Below are 22,538 nucleotides of genomic sequence, written 5' to 3' on the forward strand. Positions count from 1 at the left end.
TTGGAATGGATTCATGCTTTGTGAGGAAGGCTTCTTCCAAGGTCTTTTTTCACTCCAAGGTTCTGAGGTCTTTGAAATATTAATGTGCTAATGGACCACGTCTGAAAATTGCACTAGGCCAAGGTTATTTTCATATGACTTCTTGACATCAAATACTGCACATAGTTTTTGTTGTAAGTGGTCCTACAATAAAGTACTTTAAATATGCATATCATATTTCTTTAAATAGTGTAGCATTCCTTTTAATGTTTATCCAGTGGAATTACTTTTGTAATATAATGGAAAATTTATCATCTGAGTTTTAATACCTAGCGCATATTAGGTGTTCAGTATGTATTTGTTGAATGAAAGAATGGTTGTTTCTCTTTTCTTAATGTGGAAAAGTAGAAAAGAAATTAGTCCCTAAAATCCTCTTTAAACATAAGGAACTGTGGAAGTGGGGAAAGATAATTATTAATGGCAAAACGATTCTGTGAAGTCCAGATAACAGCTTCTTAAAGGAGAAGTGACTGGAAGAAGCATCAGGGGACCTTTGGGTGCCAGTAATATTCTCTTTCTTGACCTCAGTGTTGGTACCATGTTCAGTTTGTGAACATTCAGTGAGTGGTACAGTCATGGGTACTTTTCCATTTGCATATTTTACTTCATACAAAGGCTATTTAAAAAAAGAAATAGAATTGTTGTGACTGTTAGACATTTTATTTCTATCTAAGCCTTCATTTTAGTTTAGCTGGGTTAGGAGAGTGGGGCTGTCAGATTTTTTTTTTTTTTTTAAAGATTTTATTGGGGAAGGGGAGCAGAACTTTATTGGGGAACAGTGTGTACTTCCAGGACTTTTTTCCAAGTCAAGTTGTTGTCCTTTCAGTCTTAGTTATGGAGGGTGCCATTTAGCTTCAAGTTGTTGTTCTTTCAGTCTTACTTGTGGAGGGCGCAGCTCAGCTCCAGGTCCAGTTGCCGTTGCTAGTTGCAGGGGGCACAGCCCACCATCCCTTGCGGGAGTTGAACCGGCAACCTCGTGGTTGAGAGGACGTGCTCCAACCAACTGAGCCATCTGGGAACTCAGCGGCAACTCAGCTCAAGGTGCCGTGTTCAATCTTAGTTGCAGGGAGCACTGCCCCCCATCCCTTGCGGGACTCAAGGAATCAAACTGGCAACCTTGTGGTTGAGAGCCCACTGGCCCATGTGGGAATCGAACCGGCAGCCTTCGGAGTTAGAAGCACGGAGCTCCAACCGCCACCGGACTGGCCCCCTTAAAATCTTTTGACAGCAGTTAAACATATGTTATAAGATAGTTTTAAACAGGTCAGATGTAAATAAAATGAGCATCCCTCTCTTTTTCTCTCTTTCTCTTCCCCCCACCTCACTCACTCACTCACTCTCCCCTACCCTTCCTAGTTCTCCTCTCTAGAAATATCCACTGGTAAACAGGTTTAAATTATGTTCTCTAGTTAAAGTTTTGAACTTTTACGAGCTTGTGTGATGTGAATATTGAGTGTGGAACTGGGAAATTACTTTAAAGGAGCTTTTGTATCCAGCAGTAAACGTCTGTGAGTGTGAGTTTTGCCTGATGGTTCACAGAGAACTTGTTTATAAACGTAATAGATGGAGCAGTTAGATGTTTAAGTGGGTTTCACTGTGCTGTGTAATTTGCTTATTCCTTATTTTCAAGTTTATGCATTTGAAATTCTTTTTGTGGCAGTTGGAAACTATTGGCCTGTTCTCCCAAACCAACGAACAAAAGTATTTATCTTTTGTATGTAAAGCTGTCCTGAAAGTTTTAGGTTACTTATGTATATTGACTCAAAATTGTTTAAGCTTTTGAAAAAAAAATTGAAACTCAATTACATTGTTAAAGGATACAATAAAAGAAGGACAATTATATTAACTTATCCTATTTCTGAATTAAGTTCCACATTGAGATAAACTGTAAAGTGTTTCTAGCATACCAGTACGCTTGTGCTGAATATTTTTGTCTTGTAAAGTTTAGTTGAGTTTCAAATAAATCAGAGTAATCAGTCATCTGATCGCTTAAGTTTGTGCTTTGGCTTCTTACCTTCTCTAAAATATCCTTTGCGGAAAAAATTGTCTGTTAAGCAAAGGATACATTTTGGTTGACTTTAAACCTAATAATGCACTTAGTTGTCTTATTCATCAATGATCAGTAATAACGCTTTATTTCTGCTAATATTTCCTGTAATTTTAACCATTGGAATAATTACCATAACAATGGAATATTAATCTAACAAGATATGTACTATTTTAACTATTTTCTCTTGTTAGTAACAAGAAACTTAGTTTGATTCCATTTTTACTATTGCTATGAAAGGAAAACTTCAAATCTAGTATAGTAATTATTCAAGAGAATGTTTATAGTTAGGTAAGTGTGGGGCTGGGCCAGAGAAGACCTAAGGATAGAGACAAAAATAGAAGTTTTTAAGAAAGATTTTGGAATTTAGAAATAGGTCTATTCTAGTCTCAACCAGATTTTGAGTCAAGTTTCTTTTAAGGTTCTCTTTACATTTATAAATGAGGCATAGATTTCCTCATTTATTGAGCCTTTCCAGAGACCCTTGATCCTAAAACAAGCAGGTTCTCTATCTTATAAAATCTCTATCTTATAAAATATGGGTCTTTATGAATGAGGGGTTTTGTATTGGTGACCTGGAACAGGGGCTGTGCTTCCGGACTGAAATATTTTTGTCTGTGTTGGATTAGAAAAGAACCTGCTGCTATCGGTCTCGTCAGCCAAATAGATCTGACTTGTATGTGTAGTTTTATTTTGTTTCATTTCCCCCTTTAATTAATTCTTAAGTCAGTTGGTGGTATAGTTGAGTTTCTAAGAAACAGTGGAAACAGTTTGAAGAGGTATTTTCTAAGAGGGATTAAAGGTGCTTGAAGAGTTAATTAAATCTGGCAGAAGTGTCCTGTTTATTAAAGTTTGTCACAGGTCCATGGAAGTAAAAATGGAGAGTGATTTATACTTGAGTGTTCAGTTTAGGAGTGTTTCTAAATGAAATGTTGGCTGTGTGCCTTGGATAACAGAATAATTCTATTAGAGATACTTGTGTGGTTTAGAGACCCTGACCAAAAGAAAAGAAATAGTGGGAGCAAGTAGCCAAGAGTTTTCTGTAGTGGATTTTGCTTTTCGATTATTCTCGACCATTTATTCAGGCATTTATTTCTATGTCCGTTCATGTCACGTTCATTACAACACAACTGAGAGTTTCACTGAGGCTTGTCTTATAAATGGTCACTTGTTCTGGGAAAGGCACCATTTGCTGATCTCACATACAGTATTGCTTTCTGGTGGGTGGACAGAGTGGATTGACTTGCTGCACTGAAATAGAGGATCAACAGACTTGAGGATTGTTTTTTTTTAACCCATGGATAAAATTAACATGTAAGATTCACCACTAATTATTTGTAATGAAACAAAGTATTGCTACCAACACAGGAATAGGTTTAATTCTGTTTATCGCTATCAATCTTTTCATGCCATGTAATAGAAGTGCTATTTATCTGTGGTGCATCACTGACATACTGAATATTAAGTACATTTTTATTGCGCAAACTATATGGTAATGGAGACTGCTCCAACCTTATTCTGGAATTATTAAGTAAGTATATTGACAGTACCATTTAGGTTGTACGGTATGTGAACCTTATCTTTTATTTTCCTTTCTAGGTTCAAAGCAGTGGCACATGATTGGGCATCTGCAGCCAGAAACCTCCTATGACATTAAAATGCAGTGTTTCAACGAAGGAGGGGAAAGCGAGTTTAGTAATGTGATGATCTGTGAAACAAAAGGTAGGACGGGGTGAGAATTTGTGCTTTTTCCCTCAACAGTGCTAGAATTCTAAACTCTGGATCATTCCTCCTGACTATAGGTATATTTACCTATAAATGGTCAGTATCCTGCTTTGGACCGTTTTCTAGGTGCGTACCTTTAGAGTGTCCCAACAGAAAGTACAATATGTTCATTAGAGCATTTGTCTAAAAACTAATTCACATGAGCATCAATCATGTTCATTCATTTCTGTGTCACTCTGAATAAGTCACTGCCCTTCTCTTTTTCTCCATCAAGAGAATAGAAATATTTGCTGACTCATTTCTGAGAATGTCATGAGAAATAAAATACTAAACAAGTATAAGAATTTTAAGGACAAGTGCAACATGTTTAAAATGGTTTCTTGACTGACAAATATGTATAACAGTACGTGTTTAATGAAATATAGTAGTTAAGTTCAGCGTTCGCAGCTGCTAATTGTAAATTGAAGTTCTCAATTCTGCCTACATATATAGATTAACTGAAATATTGGGTTGGTGCAAAAGTAATTGCGGTTTTTGCAATTTCTTTTTTAACCCTTTAAACCGCAATTACTTTTGCACCAACCTAATATTACCATCTTTAAAAACAGAAGATACCACAAGTGAATAATGGAAACAGCTAATGTGGGTATTTACAAAGCAAAAGCACTCGTGTCCAGTCTCAGTTAATCTGACAGAAAAGAGACTCTTTTCCTTGTGTCTATTTTTAAGAACCAGGAAAACTTCCCAGTCCTAGTAGATTCCCCCACCCCCATGTCTCATTGGCCAGAACTCGGTCACATGTGTTGTAGTCACTCCCTGGGATGGGGTGATGGAGCAGGGTCTACTCCAGCATTCTGAGGGGCTCAGTGGATGCCTAAACAAAGCTGTGGCTCTGCTAGCATGAGAGAAGAAGGCTGTTGAATGGGCTACGCGGTCACTGGTCTCTGCTACAGGTGATTTTATTATCCAGATTTAAAATGAGAAAACTGAAACTCAGGAAGATAGAATTATAAAGCCAAGACTTAGTCCCATGTTTTAATTCTATATAATGTGTCTTTCTTCTGCAAAATCCACATATTAAATCAACATTTAAACACATACAAGGTCATACAATTAAGTTTGCAAACTCATCCTAGAAAAAGTACTACATGACTCATTGCTGAATATCACTATGGTCACCTTCGAAGTTCTCCCCTTGGGAAGCTATGCACTGATGCTTGCACCTAGTCCACCCTTCAAAGCAATTTTGGAACTCTTTTTCTGGAATGGCCATCAGAGCTGCCATTGTATTACCCTTGATGACCTGAATGTCATTAAAATGTCTTCCTTTCAATATTTCCTTTATCTTCTGGTAAAGAAGTCATTGGAGGCCAGAACATGTGAGTAGGGAGGGTGTTCCAAAACAGTTATTTGTTTACTGGCTAAAAACTCCCTCATAGACAGTGCTGTGTGAGCCGGTGCATTGTCGTGACACAAGAGCCATGAATTGTTGGTGAAAAGTTCACTTCCAGATAGTAAACTTGGTTAACTGTTTGTCCAGTTGGTACAAATTCATAACGAACAATCCCTCTGATATCAGAAAATGTTAGCGACATCAGTGCAACACGTTTGCAAACTTAACTATCAGACCTTATACATAGACCTGTAGACTTACCTTGATTTTCACTTGGTTAGCACATATTTAAGTGTCTTTTGTACCAGACACTGTGATGTATTAATGGGCATTTCTTACTAGCCTCTAGAGGGCTGTGATACTCAGAGCAAAATTAAATAAAAATGAAATTTATCCTCTCTGTCCCCAAGACATTTAAGAATCTAGCCAGGCAAAACCTAAAACACAAACAGCAATGTTGTCACTGTGTTGTTTAAGTAGTGTTATGGTCTAGCTGTGTCTGTAATAGTATTCTTCATTCATTGACCTTGCTGGGGAAAAAAAGGTTCTACCTACAGACTTTCAGATCAGCGCAGAACAAAGAAACTTCTTTAAAATGTTAACGGTTCATGTTGAATGACCTTCTAAAATGTATTATACGATTCCTTGCCTGTGTACATACAACGTATTAAATACCATTTTTGAAATGACTCAAGGTTCTTGTGAACAGTGACTGTCTTATCTTTAGTATTTCAGGAAGGTTTTCAGGAATGACAGAGGTGCTGAGGCCTGCTATTCCCACTGCCCTCAGAAATTGTAGCCTGTCAGGATTTTTCCTTAGTTCTTTGGCTTCTCTTGATGGTTTTCATGTCACCGTTTCTGTTTCGCACTCTGAGCTGTCTCTTCTCATTGAGAAAATGAGTCTGTCTCACTCACCCTTCACCTCAAGGGTTTTTAACTTTACTGAGAGGTTGGCAACCAGATCATCAAGCTTGGTAGATTGATGAATAAATTAAGAGTAAATAAAGAGTGAATAAACCTGAAGGACTCCCCTATGCGTAATCATGATGTTTGATGTATGACGCGTAACGTCCATTTTGCCTCAGAAGCTTGTTTGTTTTCTTTAGAATTGGCAGGGAACTGAGAATTGTTTAATCCAACATACCACCCGAAGTAGAAATTTCCTTTAGAGTCTCTGCCAAGTATAAATCCAGCTTTCAGTGATGGAGAGCTCTTTCCTTTGAAAGGTGGCCTCTCCATTACAGATTCCCAGCTCTGTTCTGAGTAAAGTTGCTAGAAAAATGAAACCCAATATAATGTTTGTTGAAGTAGATTTTTTTAAAGCCCGCTCTGCTCCTATGGGTTGCGAGGTGCCATAATATATAGTATATAATATATAGTATATAGTATAATTATATAGTATAATAGATAGTATAATAAGTGAAATACAGTATAATAAGTAATAATCATAAGAAAATTGATTGAACACTGCTGGGTACCAGACTCCATTCCAAGTGCTTTACGTGGATTAACTTGTTTACTCTTCATTACAACCTGTGATGGAGCTGTTCGTATTATCCCCATTTTCCACATGCAGAAACTGGTTCATGCAGGTTAAAGCCGTACAGCTAAGGATACATGGCAGAACAGGACATAAACCTAGGCAGTCTGCTTCCAGAGACTGGACTTTCAACTACTATGCCCCACTGCTTTTCTATGACATTTAAAGCAGTAAGAGCTGTTGTTTGGGGACAGAAAAAAATGGCGTTTGAGTCCCATCTTTAGTTATCATTATATAAGTGAACTAGGGGAAAGGACTACATTTAGGTGAACTCCAAAAGTTTTGGGGGTTTGGCATGCTTAATATTTATGTGTGATGTATTTGGACTTGTATGTAATTGTTCTAATAGTCCCAAGTTGTATGTTCTAATATTAAGCACATGGTAGAGGCATAAAATATATAATTCTGAGTCTTATTAAGCCTAAAGTATATCAGACAGAAAGGATTTTTTGTCCCATCCATAAGTTGAAATACTTTTATTTCAACTTTGAAATACTTGTATTTTAACTCATCAGGAGTCTTCTGCCAGCACAATTGAGAGGATAACCACAAAGCCCTTTGGGTTAGAACAAGTGCATGTGCTTCTCTGATCTTATGTTTTCTCTAGAACTTGTGCACTAAAGCTTTGGCACTTCCGATTTTGAAACTTTTGAGCCCTCTTTGTGACTCATCGGTGGTCAGTCATCTGAGTAATAAGTGTAAACAGACTGGCTTGGGTTCTTAACGAGACCGCTTTCAGAGAGTAAACCATTTCACAGAGTCTGTGTTCACTCCGACGTCATGTTCTCCTTGATATTTCAACTAGTGAAACGTGTTCCTGGAGCTTCTGAGCATCCCGTCAGAGACCTGAGTACCCCTCCAAATTCTTCAGGAGGGGGAGGAAATGCTGGGCCTGCAACCAGTCCTGCCAGGAGCAGTGACATGTTGTACCTGATCGTGGGCTGTGTGCTGGGCGTCATGGTCCTCATTCTCATGGCTTTCATTGCCATGTGCCTATGGAAGAACCGCCAGCAGAATACCATACAGAGTAAGTCACTCCTGCATGCTTCCTTCGCTTTTTCCAAACAGATGGATAGAAAAATATTGTCAAAATGAATCTTAATTTCTCACACTTCTGTGTATTAGTGTCATGGCATAAAACACATTAGCTACGATTTATTCAGGGGAGATGACTTTAAAATAGTTTTAGCTTATCAACCAAAGGAAGTGGAGCATCAGATTAAATTGCCCCGGAGAAACAAACAAGAAAGCCAACGCGAAGCCGGTGTCTAAGTAAATAGCTGACTTGGTGCTGGGAAACTTTGGCTTTGTCGGACCACCAAAGAGGTTGAGTACTTGAAGTATGAGCCTTGCAGTTGCTTCAGGAACACCTTCACACTGTACAAATCTTGTCAACAGGGAATAGGAAAGGCGTGATGGCAAGGAAGGTAGCAAAGACTTAAGTTACTGTCTCTGAATTACACAAATTAAGATAACATCGTCCTCCTGTCTCGGTACCTGAGGAACCAAAACTACTTGAGTGGCATCCCCGCCCCCTAAATGTGTCTAGTAATAGGAGTGCTTGGACAGTCAGTGATGGCACTATTAAAACATGTGATTTAGAACCCTTTTCCCTCTTGTTTCCCAAGTTCTCTCCCCACTCACGTTCCTATCTGTCCTGTTCCTCCAGCTGTTATAAAATAGGATCATCAGATCAAGCAGAGACTTTCACCTTTGGTGGGAGGAAGTTTTTTGGTTTCCCCTTTGGCCCCAAAATAAGAGAACGAAAGAAAAGCAAAGGAAGACACCAGCAGTGACAGGCGCTGCCAGCATGTGTCATTCAGTTCCCACGTATGGTCCCTTTGTAGTTAATAACTCAGAGGGGAAAACGTGATTTATTTTTGACTTGGTACCTTCCAGGAGGTAGTTAGGGAGAGAGGTGGTGGTGGTGGTGGTGCCAGGCGGCATGGGTTAGAGATCGTTTAATTGGGTTTTTTCCTAAATGGTTTTAACGTCATTGACTTGAATTGTATGTCTGCGGAATCATTAAAAGTATTCATCTGGTTGCCGGAGCAGAGTAATCTGGTGAAAGTCATGTTTTCTGGTGACTTGATAATGTGTTTAACGATGGAAATTTACAATAGTAACGTTCTTTCGGTCATGCATTCAAAAGGTGCTCATTGACTATCTCCGGTGTGCCTGGCACTGTTGTAGGCAATGGAGATAGAAGGGTAAATAAAGTAAACGTGGCCTCTGCCTTCCCAGTTTGTAGTTTTGTGGAGAAGATAAGCAGGTGGCCTGACAGCACACCTGTGCAAGAAGTTCAGTAAGAGGACACCTAATCCAGTCTTGGTGGGCTCCAATACAGTTGAAGAATTTATCAGAACTGACAACGCATCATCTACAGTTTAGATACTGTGCTTTCTTAAGGGTATTTTACTTTTTCTAAATATTATCTGGTAGGTGTGGCTCTAGAAATCAGAATTTTGAGGTAGCTGTTTAAGTGCTTTTATTATTAGGAAATGGAATAATTAGCTTTTTGCCTTTAGTACCGCACAACTTCCAAATTGGCTATAATAACCAAGGAACTATATGACTAGTCAGTGAATGTAGACATAACTCCTTCCTTTTCCTTCGAAGTGTTGTTCGGTTGGTGCAAAAGTAATTGTGTTCTTTGCAATTATTTTTAACCTTTTAAACTGCAGTTACTTTTGCACCAACCTAATATTTGTTGCTATTTGAAATATGCTACCTATAGTCAGCCTTTTGTTGTTACTTTATACAATTGCTGTCAGCACTTAGAAGTATATGGCAGTTTCGACACTTAGTGTTGCCAGTACGTTGATAGTTTCAGCTTGCACAATTTATTTATTCTCTTTTGAGTAATTGGTCTCTGGTTAATTTCTCTTCCCATTAACAGTCATAATGAACTCAAAGTTACTAGCTGTCTCCACAAGGTAAAGGAAATCACAGCAATCACTTTATTAAAGCATATCTCACAAGGAGGCTTTAACTGAATACTATTAGAGTGTTTTATTTTAGTGTATTTGTAGTTTCTTAGGGCTTTTATTAATAAAACTTCCTAAGCAAGATTGTCCTTTTCAGCATCTTTTTCTTTTTTTTGGTCTTCTTAACAGAATATGACCCGCCAGGATATCTCTACCAAGGTTCAGATATTAATGGGCAGATGGTGGAATACACCACTCTGCCTGGAACAAACCGGATAAATGGAAATGTTCATGGGAGCTTCATAAGCAATGGAAATTTCAGCAATGGCTGCTCCCATCTTCACCATAAGGTCCCGAATGGAGTCAGTGGAATCGTGAATGGCAGCTTAAATGGCGGGCTTTACTCTGCGCACACAAGCTCTCTAACCAGGACACATGTGGATTTTGAACATCCTCGTCATCTAGTGAATGTAAGAGACCTAATTATAAATGAAAGCGTCCCTGTGCCCCACGGTGCCAAGGGACAAGAGCAGGGTGGGCATATGTGGCTGTTTTCAATATGGAAACCTCACTGGTTCACTGGGATGGAATTAGTGTGTATTCCTGGCAACCCCTTGATCCAGAGTAATCTTTGTAAGCCTTCGATGATCCGGTAATAGTTTGGTTTATATTTTCAATTGATTTAGCACTGAAAGTCGAACACTAGTCGCAAACAGACTGGGAGTTATTTTGGAGATGAAACGGAAATACCAGTGGGTGGAGACTGGACCAAATACTTTACATTGGATTTATTTAGAGCAAAGTCTGAAAACTCAGATGCCTAGAGGAGTCAGGCAGATTGTGACACCGAGAGAAGTGCGTTGGGAATGAGAGAAGCACGTTGGGAATGAGAGAAGCAGTGGCAGCCGTAGCAAACCAGAGAGCGCGTGTGCTCCCTGAAAGAAACAGCAGTAATTCAGTTCCCGAAGTTGGCGTGCAGGACCGATGGCCCCGTGTGGCCAGGTTTTCTGCTTTTTCAAAACATCTGTAAGCATAGGTGAAAGTGCCAGTTTTTGAAATAATCTCATAGGCCTTGCAGAACATGTCTGTAGGCTGCCAGACTGACTTCTGATGCATTGTGAGTTTCTTTTGTTCATGTTGCCCAATGTGTGTTGTCGTTGTCGCCTGTAGGATTTCTGCATTTTATATTATTATTCTTCAGCCACAAGGAGTGATAAACCTTTAAAAGCACTGTAATTCGGGGATAACTAGCTGATACAGTTTAATTTTTGAAACGGGAACAGAATGACTAGTGTATTATAGGTTTGTGCTGATTACAGAGGTTCTCTGCAGCAGGAAGTTTGATTTATTACATGGCATGGATACACAGCCACATTATTTTTCAACCAAATAGGTAATTTGTTTACTTGACCAAATTTGAGTTTTTTGTCATTGTGATTACAGATAAATTTCCCATAACCCAGTGTGCTAAAATTTGAAGAAGTTAAGTTTCTTTCATCTTCAACTTTAATAAAAATTTATTAAATATTACATCTAGAGAACAAAACTATAATATGTATTTGTATCTTAAAGCCTGAAATCAAATGGCTTTCATGTGACCTAGCTTTAGTATGTTGTAGAAAAAAAATATTTAATTGGCTTTACTGCATCTCATTACCAAAAGAGAATAATGATTTCATTATTTTGTGTGGAAAGACATGGCTTATAGTCAGACTTTCTAAACTTTTTTTGTCACCATTCCTAGTCCAAACTACTAACATTGTCCAAGAAACTGAAGCAGAGAGCATTAAAGTTTGAAAAGCTCATGCTGTTTCCATAAGAAGAAAAAATAAGTCTGATGTTTGTTTTAGTATTTGAACACAGTACTTTGATTTTTTTTGCACAATGAATTGCTATTTAATTAATAGTCGAGCCATTAGGTGTACAATTTTAGAGGTTATCACCTGTGATGTTAACTCATTAGTTTTCTTATTCTCTTCTGCGTGGGAGGAAATAGGGAAATTTAAAAAATGATGGTCATCATAAAATCATTAATTAACTTTAATATGGTTAGTGACTCAAATTAAGTACATTACCCTGTAGGTTGTTAGCTTCATTTTCTGAAGCTTTGAAGTTTACCCTCATGAGTTGAATATAGCCTCAGAATATTCTTTCTCTCAATGTTTTCTTAAAAATTTCTGTTGCTAGTTGGATCAAGAATGTTGAGAGAAATTTTCAGTACGTTTGGTTTGTGTAGATTCTGGCTGTTGGTGTGAGATGAATGGAAATGGAAAGTGTTCTGGGAAAAACAATGGCCTGAACTTTTCCTAACCTTGAAGGCTTGCTTTGGGTTTGGGTGCAGTGTGACAACCTCTCCCACCTTTATTAAATTCAGTTCTGCTGTGTTTTTTTTTTATCTTAAAGCAGAGTTTTGACTCTGACCATAAGGCTGGTTCAATTCGTAACTTCAGTTTTGAAGAATTCTTGCCATTGTATATGTCCAGTGAACATTTACACTGAGGTATGTGTTAATCTGGGCATTTTTCTTAATTGCCGGGCAGTTTCCGCCAAAAGCAACATCAAAATATTAATACTCCCCTCCAAGTCATTGCTGGCTGAGAATCTACTCCATCTGGAAAAATATCACATGTTTGAAAACTTAGTGTAGTCAAGTGAACAGACCTAATCGAAATAATTACAGGAAAGTGAAGATGAGTTTATCTTATGACATCATTCAGACAGATTTCCACCCTGTTTGTCCAACTGGCATCACATAACCTCCATGACTGCTAGAAAAGTAGAAATGAATAGGAGGTTATAATGTATAGTGTATTTTGGGCCCATTAGATTTCAAACACTGAAGGGAAGTGAATAAACTTTGCCATTTATTTGCTTCTTTCCAGTACAAAAATACATGGAAAACATGGCAGGTAAGTTTTTGGAGTACAGTTTTAATATTGTGCAGGACTCGTTTGTGAATATAGGTAAGTAATGATAAGCATAACATTGCTTAGGGAGTTGGTGAAAATACATCGTGTATCCATTTATTATTGACACGGTTTTATGTTTGAGAGCATGTGGTTGCTGCTGTATAGCACCTTCAGCACTTTCTTTTCTTTTTCCCTTTACTTCCTTCCTGACTAGGGTGGTGGACTGTACACAGCAGTACCTCAGACTGACCCAATGGAATGCGTTACCTGTCGAAATTGTCGGAACAACAATAGGTATGTTGATACGGGTTTGCACAGTTGTTGTTAATAAGATGGATGAATCCTTTCATTTTTTTCCCCCAGCAAAGGAAGTTCTTCAGATTTTACCTAAGATATAAATCTCAGCATGTGGGTCCTTACATTTAAGACTTTTACTCATTTTTTACCCGTGCTTCACAATTTTTATCTTTCTGTGCTTTGGTTTCTTTAGTAATATTGACAGTATTAAAGACTTTGTTTCTGACATATTATTAAAAGGTTTGAGTTTTTGTTATCTTTGAATTATAGTCATTCTCTGTATAGAGACTTTATCTTTCCTCACCTGTTATTTTCTACTGTATGTTATGGAATGTTTTCTACTCCATGTTTGAATGTTAGGGGGAAAATACCTGGGTATATAGTAGTGTTTTTTCACGGTTACATTATTCAATGTTATTTTGAAAAGTCTTAAAAACCGAAAAGATAATTAAATAGCAAAATCTTGCTTTCTTTTAATTTTCTATTTTAAAAAAATTAAAAGTAATACGTATCACGGTATTTCAAACAAGATAGAAATAGGTAGTGTAGCACGTGCTTTTAAATTTTGACAGAATATTCAGAAAGTTTTCATGCTACCTCTTAAATTGCAAAGGCTCATCAAAATTTTTTTTTGTATTCAAGTTGTGTCTGTCAGAAACCTTAGTTCTTTCTTTTATGTAATGATAGTTTTGGTTTACATGGTCTCAAAAGTGCCTCCAAGCTCTAAAACTACAATTTAAAAATTATCTCATAGGGAGTCCATAAAATAAGGAGTATGAACTGGAGTTCGGATATTTTGTTACTGAAATGGGATTTGACCCATATTTTTTAAATGAATGATAAGGTTAAGTGTTGTGTCTGGGAGTTACCAACACCAGAAGTTGAAGCAGGATCTAGTCAACCACAGAATTAAAAGTATATTGTTTCAGCGTATGTTTTGAGAGTTGCAGAACAAAAGCGATAAAGCTTCTTGGAAATTTTTCTTTATCATTTACTTAACCCATCTTACGGTTTCTATATTAGCAAGAACCATCTTCCTATTTTATGTACTAAGGTTTGCTTGTTCCCTTTTTAAATTCTGTGTGCCCCTAGCTAAATGTTTAGATGGCTGTAACACTTGAAGCCACGTTGTTGTCCTGAGCTTGCCTTAGGCTTTATCACAGTTTCTTAGGAACATGCGAAAGAACTGGTAAAGGTGTTTCATACACCTGGTAAGTAGTCAGATGGATTTAATTAAAACAAACGGTATTGCCTAAATATTATACATACCCTGTTTTCCTTTGTGGTTCTTGTGGCCATTAGCAGAACTTGAGTCAACGTAGATCTTAGAGTGATGTTATGAGAGGACCTCTAGTCTAAGAATAAGCAGACGTGGGCTTTGCCACTGCTTAAATCTGTGATCTCGGGAAAGTTACACAATCTGTCGGAGGCCATTTCCTTCTCTGAAAAATGAAAAATTTTCCTAGGTAATGTAAAATCTCCCGCAACATACTCTGTTTATGGATTTTGGTAATTTGCTGCTAATCATGTGTTTAAGTTGAGGTATCATCCTAGTACCAACAATACATCTTGTTTCCTTAATAGAATTTAAATGACCTCTACCGTCTTGCATACATGGCCATTTATGTGTGTGTGTGTGTGTGTGTGTGTGTGTGTGTGTGTGTATGTGTGTTTGTGTCTCTGTGTGTATAGTACTTGGGGTTTTATACGTGTGGTTTTTATATTTCTATTACTTTTCAAGTTCATTTCTTACATTTCATGTTTGGGGGTTTTACTTTTATCTGGAATTCTCTTCAGCCTGGGAAAATTAGCTTCTGTTTCTCCCTGGCTTGTATCTTCTTCCTACAGGAGGGGTTAGGGCACATCTGCTTACCTGCATTGCCTCCAAGGTTAGCCAGTGTCTCACCTGGCTCCCAAGAGCCATTATATGATTTGACACTTAATAACTGGCCAGGTAAATATCATTAAATGTCTACATTCAACTCTGGAAAATTGGAATCATTAAATTCAAAGTGTCTAACTCTTTAAACTTTGAAATTGAAACAGGTATTTCTTCTCAAAGTCCCCCAAAATGGAAAGTTTTGTAATAAACTTCGAATGCTGAGAGGTAGATGATATATGATTTACTTCCAAATGTGCTCAATTTTAATCAATTTACAGTTTTAGAATATCGACATCATTACTAAGAGTACATATGCATTTTCTTATGCCAACTGAAAAGTGTGAACACAAAAAGAGGCATAATTTCAGTTAAGGGCTGTCAAAATGGGCATTTTAGAGTTTTTGGCTATTAAGTAAAAAAAAAAAAAATTATTGAACATTCACTAGATACTGGAATGGGTTCTGAGGTGTTTCCAGGCAGAAGGAATTGCAAGTCATGGAAGGAGGAAGGGTAATGTTTCCGTAAGGGTAAATAGTCTAATTCCGTGGTTATCAAACTTGGGAGTCCACTAGAATCACTTGAAGTGCTTGTAAAAATGCAAATTACGAGGCTCTGTTCTTAGAGTTTCTGATTCAGTAGGTCTAGGGCGGGGCCTGAATATTTGCATTTTAATGAGTTCCCAGTGACGCTGCTGCAGCTGGTCCTGTGACTCCTGGAGTCATTTGGCTGCTAAAGTGCAAGTCGCAGGGTAACAGGATATAAAACTGGAAAACCGGACTAAGTTTATGTCATGGGGGACCCTAAATGACAGGGTTTAGTAGTTTGTTTAATAAACATTTATTGAGTGTCTGTCAGTTGCTCCAGACAGCTCAGTCTAATAGTGATTCATAGACAGAGCCTTGAAATCTAATGAGTAGAGTTTGAAGAAACACACTGAATCTTGTAGTTTTATCTTTAAGGAATGGAAATAATCCCTATTGTTTATGTAATATAAAGTACAGAAGGGATATGAGAATTTTACATGACTCTACAGGGGGGATGTGGGTTACATGTTGAGAAACACTGTGCTAAGAGCTTCATAATTTTTTTGAAGGCTTTCGAGAGGGGGAGCGATCCATTCAGAGATGTGTTTAGACATGATTAATGATCGCTGTACTGAGGTGGGAGGAGACCAATATTTCTGTAATGAAGGTCTTAGCCTTCATGCAAGGAATGGCTGTAGAAAGGAAGGCTGAGTGATTCTAGAGCTGTAATCTTTGGGACGTGGCCATTGACTGATAGGGAGCTGGGAAAAAAGGAAGGTTCAGAATGAACAGAAAGTTTCAAACATGGATGACCTGATAATTGCCATGGTGATAGTCATAGAACTAGGAAACTTAATACAATGATACATTGAGGAAAGGTGATGAATTTGGTTTGAGCATTTAGAGTTTCAAGTGCCAGTTGGATATCTCAGTTAAGGAGACAGATGGAAACTGGTCTTGGGTTCAGGGAGTAGATTGGGACTATGATATATATTTAAGAGTCATTTGTATCAAAGTGGTAAAACTTAAAAATGGATGGGCTCACCAAGAGAGACAATAGGTTTGGCTGATTACTTTTATGTGTTTAAGGCATTTATTTGCTTTATTGCTTAAGTATTTAAAATGATTAGATATTCTTTTCTTAAGACATCTTGTCTTTTTCTATGTTTTGCTTACTGCCTTGATATGTCTTCAGAGATGAGGAAAGGGGGTATGATAAAATAAGAAGAGTGAAAAGGAGAAAGAGGATTCATTGATAGATTTATTCGTTCAACAAGCATTTGTTGAAGGTCAGGAGTAGGCTAAGCGTCAGGCTAGAAGCTAGGTCCTGTGGATACAGTAGTGAGTGAAACAGGCATTGTCCCTGCTCCACTGAGCTGATTATTTGATGGGGAGACATATCTTTTTTTAAAAGGACATCAATAAATCATAAAATGAGTATGTAATTAAAACTGCATGCTTTAAAGGAAAAGTAAAGTAAAGAGTATCTTAGAAAGGAAAGACCTCCTCAAGCAAATGACATTTTGCTCTGAAGCTCTGAAGAATTTGTAAAACTTGGAGAAAAGAACAATGGGTGGGTTTAAAGCTTTCCAGGCAAAAGTAAGGCACCACTCAGGCAAAATCTCTGAAGCAGAATGCTGCCATCCTCACAGAACGTAAGGAAGGTCAATGTGTCAGGAACCTAGTAAGTGAAGGGGTTAGAGGTAAAAGTCAAATCAGATCATACAGAATCCCAGCGAGTCCGTTAAAGATTTTAAGTAGGACAACATTGTGACAGAACACTTTGGGTAGAATTTGGAGAAGCAGATGGATGGGGCGAGGGAGAGGATACAAGGCACCAGTTAGATGGCTGTTGCCGTAGTCCAGATGAGAAATCGTGCACTACGATAGTCGCAGTAGATATGGAGAGAAGTAGATGGGTTGGAGAGATTAAAAAAAAAAAGACACAAGTCATTGGTCGAGGAGGTAGGCTGACAGGGAGGTGTCAAGGATGGTGTCCAGGGACCGGAGCAGTCACTGAGCTAGGAAACGCAGCAGGAGATTGGAAACCTGCAGGAGCTGAAGAGAGACTGTTTACCCCTTAGCATACCTTTGGGGGTCATCCTGTTAGACCCCTGTGGTGCCTCAGTCAACGCACCTTTACCCAGGGTCGCTCTCCCAGTCCACAGCTATCTAAGAGCTGAAGAAGTCTTGCCAAGGGCCTTTTCCATGTGGACTCTTACCTGCACTGGGTCCTGCCCCCCACATTTTTCTTACTCTGCCTCCTTAGGTTAAAACTTGAATGAATTTCTTGGAGTGGGCTTTTAAGAAACAAGTCACTGCCAATTTTAGACCCCTTTATCATCCCTCTATTTTGGTAATAAACTGTCTGGAGAGAAAACTTTGCCTTTATTGTCTGAACTGAAGTATTGATGTAAAAATTTGCTAACAGGTAAGAGAGGAATGTGTGCTGAGGCAATCTGTGGAGTTTTCTTTGACTCCTGGGCTTTTGCAGCATGTCATAAATGACTGCCTCACTGTGTTCAGGTAATGTGAATCCTTTTCAGGTTTTAAGACTAATCTGGAACAGCTCACTGTGAATAACTAGAAAAAAGCATGCTTAATGCAGCTTTTCAGGGGTCCAGCCCCTTACACAAAAGGCTTAATTGAGAAATCCTTATGTCATTTGAGCATTTCAAGAGTTAAACAGACTTTAATTGAATAAATCAAAATGTTTCTATCCTTCTTTCCTGTTCTCCTCAACTCAAAAGGCAGCAGTACAGTTCTGGATATGTAATCAAACGGGGTTTTTAGTTGCTTGGCTAGTTCAATGGGAAGGGATTGACGTTAAATCTGGTCTGTTTACCATCAGCCTTGATAATTTGTAAAAGAATAGAGATGACACTGATGAAATTTACAGATGAACAAACTGAGTGGTCCCATCAGGAAGGAACAAGAAATTAACTTGAAGAGACCTAGAGAGATTGGAAATGGGCAGGAAGTAGCTAACTAAAAATCAGCTTGGAAAAATGTATGTAATCCATCTGGGGAAAACGCACAAGCTACACATGGCTGTTAGTCAAAGGAGAAATAAACTACTGGGAATTGTGCTTTAGAACACACAGATATTACAAATGATCTCCAAGTTTTTGTATAATGATGATCTTAAATGCATTTTCACGAAGGTGAACCTTCCACTGATGTCAGATATACTCTGATAAAAAGTGTGTAGAGATGAATATGAAACATTTCATGATGGTAGTGGGTAGGCCTTGGGGTTTGCTCTCTCCCGTTACTTTGTTGAGTATGAAAACAACTCTGTGTCCACTGCTCCTGAACACTTTTCTCCAGCTTCTAACTTGTTATGAGTCAGTCCTTCTCTTCCCGACCACTTAGCTATGTCACAACCGGCCTCAAAACCAAAAGAAGAAAACACAAAAAAACCAAGATTTCCTTTCTCTTCTATCTATGGTAATCTGCCGAATTCCCTAAGAACAAAAATTCAAAGCATGGTGTCTAATTTTTAAAAATTGATCAGTACCTTCCTTTGGAGGATGTTAAGTACCTCCTACTTCTAAGATGGAGACTGAGGGCCTGTTGTCAGGGAGTCAGGTGCTTGGCTTCGTAGTCTTGGTCTTTTACTTGTAAGATTGTCTGTGAGTTTGCCATGTTCAGTAATGTACTTAATCATTTATTGCCACCTAACATTTATTACCGCGTAATATATGGCAGTCACCAATAAACTAATTCCCCAAAGGAAACCCCCACTCAAAGGCTGGGGTCCTTGCCACATCCAACAAAGAGTGTACAGTGAGAATGGGGGACAGCCACGGCCCTGGAGCAATGTCACCAGAGTTCTGGTCACGGTAACTGATGAACTCCCCAAAATATGGGCTAGGTCAGCAAAATGACAGAGGCACCATGGCAGGAGGCAACAGCAGAGGTGAGCTGAATATTAAATTACTACCAAGATATGACTGTCTCAGAAATCTCGGGAACATATGCATGAAAATAAGTATCAGACAGCCAGAGATTCTTACGGTTAGTCCTGGCCCTCCAGGGATAATCAAAAGAGGAAACAATGCAAAATTCATATAATCATCTAATCAGAGAAATTCTGTACATAATCATGTTTAACGAATATTCAACTGTGGAATCAGAAATTGAATACTTCTCCAGAAAGTATTTCAGAGGTGCTGTGTAGTTTCAATGGAATGTCAAAAATATGTTTAGTCAAATACAAAAGCAACATATTCTTCCAAACTCAATCCGATGCTACTCTTCCAGTCTGTGCTATTCAGATTGGTGGTTAAAGAATATTTTGTTATTTTCATGACACTGTAATAGTCATTTTCCTACCTTATGGGTTGGTCAGACAAGCCTCGCCTGTTCACTGAAAGCTATCTAACTAAAAGTAAGTTAGTCACTAAATGTAAACTAACAGGTCCCAGACCCCCTGGATTCTTGCAAAACAGTGCAGATTTTTGTCTGTGGCAAGATACACCATGTTTTTAAACTGAAGAAGAGTAGTTTTGTTGAGCCAGAGAGAACTCAGTGAAAACTGTCACTCCAGTTGAGGCCACTAGTAACTGTAATCGAAAGATTGTTTGAAAGCCTAAGGTAGTGAAATTATAAACTCTTTGTATTGTATAAACTGTACAATGTGCATTGTCAGAGCATCTTAATGTCATCTATTTGTAGACATAGACATTTGTCCTATTCTCTCACTACCCATAGATGTGGGTCTCTTAAGTTTACATATATACAGATAATATTTTTGTGATTATCTGATTGCTTTAGAAGTTTTAATGAAAGCATTATCAATAAAATTGGTTTTACATACTATACGAGGCCTGACAGTTAAGTTCACGAACTTGTTAACAATGATGTTGCTGACCTTTTTTGATATCAGAGGGATTATTCATTATGAATTTGTACCAACTGGACAAACACTTAACCAAGTTTACTATTTGGAAGTGCTGAAAAGGCTGCGTGAAAAAGTTAGACGACCTGAACTTTTCACCAACAATTCATGGCTCTAGCATCACGACAACGCACCAGCTCACACGGCACTGCCTGTGAGGGAGTTTTTAGCCAGTAAACAAATAACTGTATTGAAACACCCTCCCTACTCACCTTATCTGACCCCCAGTGACTTCTTTCTTTACCCAAAGATAAAGGAAATATTGAAAGGAAGATATTTTGATGACGTTCAGGACATCAAGGGTAATACAGTGGCAGCTCTGATGGCCATTCCATAAAAAGAATTCCAAAACTGCTTTGAAGGGTGTACTAGGCACTGGTGTCGATGCATAGCTTCCCAAGGGGAGTACTTCGAAGGTGACCATAGTGATATTCAGCAATGAAGTATGGAGCACTTTTTCTAGGATGAGTTCGCAAACTTAATTGTCAAACTCGTATAACTAATTATATTCAGAACAGGTATTCTCCTTTTCTATAGACTATTCCTCTATGCTCATTTCTCAGCGTGTAACCCTCAAAGCCATTTTTATGCTGACATCTGGAATTGAACTAAAAGTAATGTGACTGAATTACTTACATTTGTTTATCTAAGTGGTTAATTACTGATGATTCTGAGTTAGGATTTGGTGCAGTAGAAAATTGTACATCATTTTGGTTTATCATGTTGAAATTTGGGTTGTAATTTAACAGTGTGATTCGGATTATGGTCTTACCATCAGGACCACTCTGTTCTTTGAGTCACAGTTCAGAACGAAAGTAGCAAGATATACCATGTTTTTAAACATTTACTTGTTTAAAACATTACTTTTTCAAAAATAATGTTTAAGTGAACACTGCTGTGATTCTCTTTCACTTAGCAGAAAAATATTAATAAATGCTAAAGACTAGGCCGTAGGAAATGGTACTTTTCTCTTGCTAAATACCTGTAATTCTTTTCAAGCATATGTGTATTTAATCCGCTTGTTTACTCTCAGCACATAAAAGCAGGTGACATCAGCACACTCGTTATCCGTGTGGCTGGCCCTTCCATCTCGACCATTCCTTCAGTCCTGCCCCATCCAAATAATCCACCTTCACTACAGTCTCAAAGAAGTGCTTTACACTCAAACTGTTAGACTGCCCTTAGACTTCATTTAAAAATCTCGTTCTTTGCTTTAAATGAAAGAAATGAGCAGAAAAAAGGAAAAAAAGGGAAAGAAACAGAAGAACTGAAGGCATTTATTATCTGGTGAGTCTTCATTATTTTATGTCAGTATTGTGAAATTTCATTCATGTGAGTTTTATAGAAATAAATGATTAATTTGTAATATTTTGTTTTTAGGGAACTGCCCTGGTTTTTCAGATTCTGGCAAGTATTTTTTTTTCCTACAGATTAACTTCTTTTAAATGAAAACTTTTCTTTCTGACCTGATACATTTTGCTTTTAGGTTTCAAATACCTTTGTATTACTTCCAGGTTCCTGCAGAGAAATGGGACATGAAGCCAGAAGCTCACTTAGTTTGTTGTACGGTATCACCGTGGGGGGTTTACTAAGTGCCTGCCTGCGTGGTACGTTTTGCTGTGTTAAGCGTTTTCTCTGACACTGAGGACTATCATTGCCTGTCCTCTGGGAGATTGAAGTTGATGTTAGACAACTATGAAGTCAATCGATACAAGAAAAACCAGACACCAGAATCCATATTGACAATGACAGAAATACCTACCGTTGTGATACAGAAATCAAAAGGGTAAGTGTATCAGTTCATTCTCACTTTAATATACATGTCTTATCTTAGTATTGGCTACGGTCTGTTGTTACAAGGTATTTTGAATAATTAGCTTAATTGTTGCTCTCTAATAATAAATTTACTTGCTTATGAAAAAGGATATAAAATATCAGATGTTCTAATATCTATTACTTATTTATTAAGCATTTTTGAGGTCCTACTGTGTGCCATTTACTGTGTGCTTGGTGCTAGACATTATGCCTTTAATTAGAGTCTATGTTAGTACTTTTACTACTTCCTAGACAATGAAATACTTTGGAACATGTTAACTTTTCTTTTCCTCCAGTGTTTTGTGTTATTTTTGTCACATGTTTTAATTCTACAGATATGTAAAATCCTGTAACACATTACAATGATTGTTTTTTGCAGTCGGCATTTATTCAGGATTCCTGACATTACTGGTTTTTGTTGCTCCTCATTTCTTTCTGTGTTTCTTTTCTTCTGTCTGCTGCTACTTATTTTCCTTCAACTCGAATTCTCTTTAGTGTTTTTTTGTAGCATAGCTCTTAGGGTGACAAGTTCTTCCA

At 37.9% G+C, this 22,538-nt stretch overlaps 1 protein-coding gene across 7 annotated transcripts in view; it reads left to right on the forward strand.

Annotated features, from left to right (window-relative positions):
* The window catches only part of CDON (cell adhesion associated, oncogene regulated), a 95,091-nt gene that overhangs the window by 63,486 nt on the left and 9,067 nt on the right, over nt 1-22,538 (forward strand). For 4 of the 7 annotated variants that reach the window (XM_074321820.1, XM_019710508.2, XM_074321819.1 and 1 more), the window contains 4 exons: nt 3,686-3,808; nt 7,550-7,771; nt 9,861-10,141; nt 12,795-12,874. In XM_074321820.1, coding sequence (XP_074177921.1) covers nt 3,686-3,808; nt 7,550-7,771; nt 9,861-10,141; nt 12,795-12,874 — 706 coding nt within the window. Of the gene's footprint in view, nt 1-3,685; nt 3,809-7,549; nt 7,772-9,860; nt 10,142-12,794; nt 12,875-21,219; nt 21,594-21,700; nt 21,973-22,538 lie in introns of all 7 variants that reach the window. The other 3 variants (XR_012492770.1, XR_012492769.1, XR_012492771.1) reach the window with 2 other exon arrangements.

Source organism: Rhinolophus sinicus, linkage group LG16 (assembly GCF_036562045.2).
Source record: "Rhinolophus sinicus isolate RSC01 linkage group LG16, ASM3656204v1, whole genome shotgun sequence".
Lineage (NCBI taxonomy): Eukaryota > Metazoa > Chordata > Mammalia > Chiroptera > Rhinolophidae > Rhinolophus > Rhinolophus sinicus.